We start from the raw sequence: 7758 nt of genomic DNA, 5'->3' as shown, positions 1-7758 counted from the left end.
CATAGTATGTATAGGATTTGACTGTGAAACTCTACTTTATAGCTATAAAAAGTGTGCACAGGATTACATTTTGATATAAAGGTAAAAGATGAAATGTGCATATACACTCTTAAGAGAATACTGGAAAAACAATTAAAAATAGTTCACAGCCCAAGCTTCATATGAGTCTAACCAGATTTTCAGGCAGAAAAATATAAACAAATTCTGTTAAAACAAAACACAAACATTGTATAAGTCCCCCTTCCCCATGTTTACTGACTGTACAAAGGAAAATAGTTATCAACATAAAAGATCACCAGTGTGAACTCTACTTCATAATTTTAAAAAAATCTAGCAGTTTTATTATATAATGAAAAATATTTTATTAGATATATCAAAATTATGGTGTACAATGAAAGAAACACATATAACTTGACTGAAAACTAAGTAACAAATGGTTGAAGTCTACTGATAAGCTTCTAGTTTCAGGCAGTCATTCATTGCTAGCAAAGATGATTCAGTGGTAGAGTACTTTAATACTATGGCCAATATCTGGCAAAACATGATACTATATAGTCAGGATTGGAGCCTCTCCTTGATCAGTAAGGCCTGAGAAGTGTGCCCAATTGTTTCACTTTGCTCTGGATGGTTCCCTTTCCTTGTCCATCATGGTCACTGTATTTGGCTAAAGCCAAAGTGTAATAAGATGTTAACATCATTTGTATCTTCTCACATAAGAACTTAAGTTAACCCCAGTAAAGAACAAGGGAACTTGTACCATGGCCATTCTTTGCAAAGAGTGATTGCCACAGTCATTTTCATTTTGCATAGAAGTGTGGAATTTCATTTTTATTTGGTTAAGCTGTTCCAGCAACAAAGACAATTAGACAGTTCATTCCTATTCTTTTGACTGGCTGCACATTAGCACACACCCTTCTGGAGCACTGCATGCTGTTTATTTTACTGGCTATGAAAGTAAAGCCTTTTGGTCAGGATATTATCGATTTTCAAATGTTCCTGTAGTCCTCTAAGCTTCATACTCTCTTCATTCCGGACACCATCAGCTTCTCTAGACAACCCATTGCTGAGTTCTACTGTTATTCCTTCATTTTAGGAAATGTTATCCTTCCTTCTAGGCAGTTTTCTCTCCTACAGAGTCTCATCTCTGCTTACTTTTCCAAGCAAAAACAGAATTAAACAGAATCCAAATTCTGCAAAATAGATTTGCCAATGGGCCATTTTTCAGGTTTCCATTTCTGAGAGGCCACCACTGCTGGAATCTCTTGCTTCTACTGTGTTGTTTTTCTCTAAATCCAGAATATCAGTCAAATCAATGATAGGTAATGGAGACCTCCAGTACTGGAAGGAGTTGTAGTGCCAAACGTCATCTTCATTCTACAAAAATAAAAAGTTATTAACAGATATCATTGCAGCAATAAAATAAATACGTCTGAAAAATCCCTTTGCATATGAGAAATCAAATTCCAGGAATAGTTTAAAAACCTTACATTTATTAAAGAATGAACATCTACATCACAGAAAGAATCACAAAAACAGCCAAAAGTTTTCTAGCTGTTAACACTGCAGCAGTTCCCACTGCTTAGGTTTAAGTTGATCTTTTCAATAATGGCAACACCTGCATTCCTCTATATGCACAGTCCTCCCCTTCACATGCATGTTCTTTTCTGGATACCTGTTTGCTGCAGTATGTGCTAGCAATCACAGACACACACACACACACACACAAACAGAAATAAAAGAAAAAGCCTCCTCTAATATCAAGTGTAACAGACAAAAGGAATGGTTTAACTTGTTCTCCCTCTGGTGGATTAGCTGGAGAACAAACAATAATATCTCATGAAATCATTAATCTGAATTATAAATATTCCATAGCCTGCCAGGGATCTACAAATTTTGACTGGCCTTGGTAGTCAACCAAAAATGTGTGGCTGCCAGGACCATGCCCCGAAGGGTCATGCTGTGCAATCTGAAACACATTGTGAAGTCAGGGACTATCCTGTTTCCCTCTCCAGCCCTAAGAGTAGAGTTGGCAAAGAGGCTGGGGAATTCCATGAAAGACAAAAACTCACCCCCAGCTTACAGCTGGAGGAAGAACAAGCCTTGCGTTGGTTTTCTGCCTGCTAGGCACCTGGAGTAGGAAAGAAAACTAGGAAGGTACCAATCACATGGAAAAGGCAGAAAGGAAGCTGCCAGCTGCAGAATGAAGTTGCAACAGTGTGCAGATAACAAACTGAAATTTGTTTTTCAAGAGTGCCGCTAACATACCAAAAAAAGCTTCTGCACCTGGAGGTCTTCTTCCTTCTTTTTCCAGGCAAGTGGAGGGCCCAGCAAACAAAGGCAAGTCCACCTGCTTCTACCTCCCCACTCCAGCTCTAAGCTGGATACGGAAGGCAAAGGCACATTGGCTCGCTTTCTGTCTGCACCTGCTGGACATTCTGAGATTGGAGAACCTGGCAGGGGCAGAGATAAGCTGCGTGGCTCTGCCTCCCTCCTCCAGTCAAAGCTGGTGAGAAAAACCAGCAATATGTGGGCTTGCTTTGCCTCTGCGTCTGCCAAGCACTCCAAGTGTCCAGCAAGCACAAAGAAAGCCAACACATCTCTGCTCCCAGCTCAGAACCAGAGGCTCATTTTGGCTTTGCACTTGTGCTCAGCACGTGCTGAACAAAAATAAATCCCAGACTTCCACCCAACTTTAGGGCTCGGGAGAGGACAAAAGCCATCTCCCCTCAACCTCTGCATCTGTGGTGTTGAGAGGAAGTCTTAAGGCTCATTATGGTCACCAGAGCCTGGCTGATCACTCATCATTAAGAGCGTGGTGAGCAAGATTGTTGAGCACCGTACCCTATCTTAGCTATGAGAGGAAATTACAATCTAAACATTTTACCAACCTAAATTAGAAGCTGCAATACGTATTATTTCTTTGAATTCCACCCAAATGCAGGAAAGAGGAAATAACTGTTAGGTCCACTTGCGCGATGGAACTTTCTCCCTCTCCCCTTTGTGGTCTCCAGCACCAAATCTGTTCCTCCCTCCATTCTGAAGACAGAAGCAATTCCATCAGCAGAGCTACTTCACTGGATTTCACATAATGTTTTAAGGTAGCCTTCAACCTTTTCGGATATGGGACCAACCTTTAGTACAAACATGCCTTCGAGAATCTAGATTTGCATGGTAGTAGTACTGCTGTTGCGACCAACCTTAAGTCTGGTTACAACTAAGTAGAGGGTCCTGATCCACCAGATGAAGACCAATGCTTTAAAGAATGTAGGAAATACAAATACTACTGTTGTGCCTGCTGCACAGAGGCTACAAAGTAGGCATAAAACTGGTTTTTGTGCTAATAGCAAGTGAGATTGTTGGTTATGTAGAAAGCTGTTGTATCATCTGGGGTGGGAGGGAAGAGAGATTACTATAAATTCCCACTTGTATTATTTTCCTCCTTATATTTATGTATGTCATCATATCAGTAATTTCATACACTATTGTAAAATTTTGAGATACATACTATCTCAAAACCAGATCATAATGTTAAGCAGAAGTAACACTGCTGCATATAACAGAATGTACTGTCAAGCAACTGGGCACAGAATCATAGCTTTAATCAATGCCTTTATTTTCAAGTCAGATTTTCCTAGGTAACATTTTTCCCTCTTTCCTGCATCTGAATTGGATCCAAAGAAATGTACAACTAGTTTTAAACGCCCAAGTGACCTTGTGTTTTTCAAATAGCAGCCCCACCCCCATGGCAAATGACAAGTAACTTCTACTTTCCAAAAGGTTTGTGGTATAGTATAAAAATCTACAGTCCAAAGGAAAAAAGTGAAAAATCTGAAGTTGCTCTTTAGGTTCCAGTCTATAATCTTAATACAAATACTGAAAAATGATTTGGTTTTCTTCTATGCAGCCAGTATCTGTTTTACATTTTTATGTAAACATTTATGGGAACATTCAGTTCAAAAGCAGTAAGTATGAATTGCAAATAAACAAACTAGTTCTTATCTATCTTCTCTCTGCAAATAAGACTCTGTGTAAATAACTGTGAAGTGCAAAAGTCCCAGGTTCACATATACATTGACTGGGTCTCAACTGGTGGCGACCAAAAAGACATCTTGGGGTAATGACTAGTGCAACAAAAACATTAAGGGCACAATCCTATGCATGTTTAGACAGAAATAAGTCCTACAACTCCCAGCATTCCCAAACTGGCTGGGGAACGCGGGGAGTTGTGGGACTTATTTGTGTCTTAACGTGCATGGGATTGCACCCTAATTCAGTGAAATGTAGGAAACTGCCTTATACTAATTCAGACCAGTGGCCCATCCAGCTCAGTACTGTTAACAATGAGTGACAGCAGCTCTCCAGAGTTTTAGACACATCTTTCCCAGCCCCACCTGAGGATGCCAGAAACTGAATCTGTGACCTTTTGCATGCAAGGCATCCACATTACCTCTTATCTACAGCCTGCCCCCAGTGGTTTGTGGAGATGAAGAAAAGAAATTCTATGATAGAAATTATTAAGGGACTGAAAATAAAATTGATATCATATCAGTTTTGTGTGATCACTATTTGGAATACTGTGTACGCTTATAGGCCTTCCCCATCTTTAAAAAAAGGTATTGTGGAACTGAAAAAGGTGCAGAAAAACAACCAAAATAATCAAGGGTCAGAGCACGTTTGCTACTAGAAAACACATTTGGGACTTTTTAGTTTTTTAAAAGAGGCAATTGGGGGTGATACAACAGAGCAGGGTTGAGCAACTTTCGGAGGCCTTGGGGCCATTTTCAACCCTCAGCACAAATTGCAGTCCATAGGGCGCCTGAAAAAAAAGTTTAAAAAAGAGTGGTTTGCTGCTGAAATAGTGCTACAGCAGTTAAACTCAGTTTGTCCCCAAGCTAAATTTAACCCTTTTGGTGTCCCATAGCAGTTATGGAGTGCCCAAAGGGCCAAATTTCGCTTGCAAACAAGCTAAATTTCGCCATTTGGGTGCACTGTAGGTGTTAGGATTACCATTGGGAGGGATTTTAAAAAAGATTTGGGGGAGCATATGCAGCCTGCAGGCCACATATGGCCCAGCCCTTTAATAGACGTTTACAGAATCATTAATGGTACAAGTTATTCTAGAACTCAGGATCACTCCATGAAACTGATTAGCAATCACGGCAGACAAAAGAAAGTTCTTCATAAATGCACACTTCATTTATGAAATTTGCTGCCACAAGATTTGATAGCTATGGTAGCCACAAAAGGAGATAAGCCTATCCTTCTTGAATGCATTTTATCAATGGTAATTAGGAATGATATCTAAGTTCACAGATGGTATACCTCTGAATACCAGTTGCTGGGGGGGGGGGGAACAAGAGCAGATGGTCATCCTCACTGCAAACACATGACATTTACTTTACCCTTTATCATTTACCGTTTTTTATTCCTTTCTGATCTCTCCAGATACATTAACGTAACAAAGGAATGCTCGCGCTCAAACAGCTGTGTGGTCAGTGCTCCCTCTGTAACAAAACTTCATAGCAGCAAAGACCCATGATGACTCTGCCTCCTTTACAATTAAGAGTACTGGTCTAAGACTGGGGAAACCCCGAGTTCAAATCCCTACTCAGCCATGAAGCTCAGTGGGAGACCTTGGGCCAGTCACCCTCTCTCAGCCTGGCCGACTTCATAGGTTTGTTGGGAAGATAAAGATTCGTGGTGGGCTTACGTATGCCACCTTCTTGGAGGAAGGACGGGATATAAACGCAATAAATAAATACATTTATTTCTCCATCCTTTTCCTCTGCTGCCTTCCTCATGGCTGATTTAAAGTCACTTTACTTCGTACACAAAACCCTAAAACACAGTGCGCGTCGTTGCTGCAGGCTCTAACAAACTCCGGAGCGTGCTGAGCTGCGGTGACCAGAGGAAGCGACTCCAGGATGGAAACGAATCTAGCACGCGAAGCAGCGGCCACCCCCGACACGCGCGATTTGCGATCGCCGTCGCGGCCCCCTTGACTACGGCAACCGGAAGCTCTTCAGAGCAATCGCGGGACTTTTCCGCCCCGCCCTTCCAGCGACGCTTGCCCCGAAAGCCCCGAGCGGAGGAGCCGCCCCTTTCTAGTCCCAGCCTCTCCCTCAGCCCCTTTACCTGGGCGGGCAGGTTCGGCGACCGACGGTCGCTCGAGTCTTCTTCCAACGCCGGCGCCTCCGCGTCCATGTCTGCCCCAGCCAGCGGCTGGCGCCGCGCCCTTCCTTCCAGGAGGCTGGCGCCGAGGCCCCGTCCCTGCTCTTTCGGAGGCCGCTTCCCACTAGGTGCTGCTGCTGCTGCTTCCTCCTCCTCCTCCTCCTCCTCCTCTCCTTCCTCCGCCGCCCACGCCCGTTTCCGCTTCTTGCCGCCGCCGCCTTCGCTCCGGGGCGCAGCGTGTCGCGGATCCCGCCATTCGAAATCGCTCCGCGAGCGCTTCGGCAGCGGCGCGTGAGGAAGCAAGCTCTGGCAGGGCGCGCGGCATGCCAGCGCCTCCGCTCCGCGTTTCGCCATAAAGCCCTGGCTCGGTACGGCCCCACGGGAAGGAGGAGAAGGGGGGGGGTCCCCAACCAGCCGCGCACGCGTAGGTAGTCGGCGCCACGCTCGACGATGGAGGCGGGGCTAACGGGGAGCGCGCGCGGCCCCGGGGGTTTGCGTTCCGCGCTGCCCGGAGCCCCCTGGCGGAGACAGCCAGCCAAGCGCTGACACGCTACTACTACGCTCACGAGCCCACGTATTTGCTTCTGCCTCATCTTCGCAGATCGATCAATCACATTTGCTCCTAAGGGGCCCTCTCCTCAAGTAAGTATGTATGGGATCATAGCCAAACCCTATGCCACTAATCCTAAATTCAGTGGGGCACGACTCCCAATTAGGTGTGCAGCCTGTAAGGCTCCAATTTGTGTGCAGAACCTGGATCCATTTAGTTCAGTGGAATTTAGGAACAAGCATGCCTTGGATTTGGTTAGTTATGGAAGCATTCACAAACCATAACCTTACGTATGCTTGCGCAGGCGCTTTATAAGCGATACGTAATAGCTATGTGAGCATGCCTTCAAAGCACAGACATGTTGACTAGGAAATACATGCTACTGAGTTGAAAGGGTTTATTCCAAATCACTACTGGATTGAAGCTACAAGGTGCTTCCAGAGGGAGGACTCCTAGCAGTACCAATCAGAAAGGATTGTGCAGCTAATCTGTCTTATCACCTGTTTCTTTTTTTTTTGTAGTACCCAAAAAAACAAAAGACTCAGGAAGCAGTGGGAAAACATGAGGTTACAAATAGAAAACACCATTCTCAGGACCACCAGCCTCTGTAAATGAGGCAGGGTGATGGTGCTATAAAAATGTCACATGAAAGCCCCTGCAGTCCATTTTAGCTTCCTGCTTTCATTATGAAGAGCTGCTGCCGTTTCATTCTGGGTAGAGGGTGGGTATCAGCCTGAGCACATAATCCAACATTTCACTCAGTGCTGTAACATAAAAGTTCTGTACTTTTTCTCTTCAGCTGGCTGGGTTAAGTGTAAAATGCTGAGTTGGTCTTTCCTCCTAACATGTAATACAGTATGTCTAACTAGCACCGTTTCAGCAGCTCATTGCCCACAGGTGATAAAGGTTAAGTGAGTTTGGTACAGAGATGTATAGAAAAATGAGGCTTCAGTGGCAGAAACATAAAAGCAAAATGCTTAGGGATGAAAGATAAAATAATTGTGTATATATTAAAATATTGCCTTATGTTGATACAA

General features: G+C 43.9%; 1 protein-coding gene across 1 annotated transcript; it reads right to left on the bottom strand.

The window, feature by feature from the left end:
- Nucleotides 1-169: 169 nt before the first annotated feature.
- Nucleotides 170-6533, bottom strand: C2H9orf40 (chromosome 2 C9orf40 homolog). Its single transcript, XM_084834290.1, has 2 exons — nt 6136-6533; nt 170-1374 (listed from the first exon to the last, which is right to left on the bottom strand). Exons 1-2 carry the CDS (start codon nt 6523-6525, stop codon nt 1222-1224), a joined length of 543 nt encoding a protein of 180 aa, XP_084690416.1. The 5' UTR covers nt 6526-6533; the 3' UTR covers nt 170-1221.
- Nucleotides 6534-7758: the final 1225 nt, after the last annotated feature.

The sequence above is a fragment of the Heloderma suspectum genome, chromosome 2 (genome assembly GCF_057233095.1).
Source record: "Heloderma suspectum isolate Gila_16-S chromosome 2, 16-S_ref, whole genome shotgun sequence".
Classification (NCBI taxonomy): domain Eukaryota; kingdom Metazoa; phylum Chordata; class Lepidosauria; order Squamata; family Helodermatidae; genus Heloderma; species Heloderma suspectum.
This window is presented reverse-complemented; position numbering and strand designations above follow the sequence as displayed.

Bases quoted from the DNA above. Each gene is read 5' to 3' on its own strand.
- C2H9orf40 (XM_084834290.1), bottom strand. From the start codon at position 6,525: ATGGCGAAACGCGGAGCGGAGGCGCTGGCATGCCGCGCGCCCTGCCAG. The intron at 1,375-6,135 runs GTAAAGGGGCTG...TTATTTTTGTAG, and splicing joins CGCCGAACCTGCCCGCCCAG to AATGAAGATGACGTTTGGCA.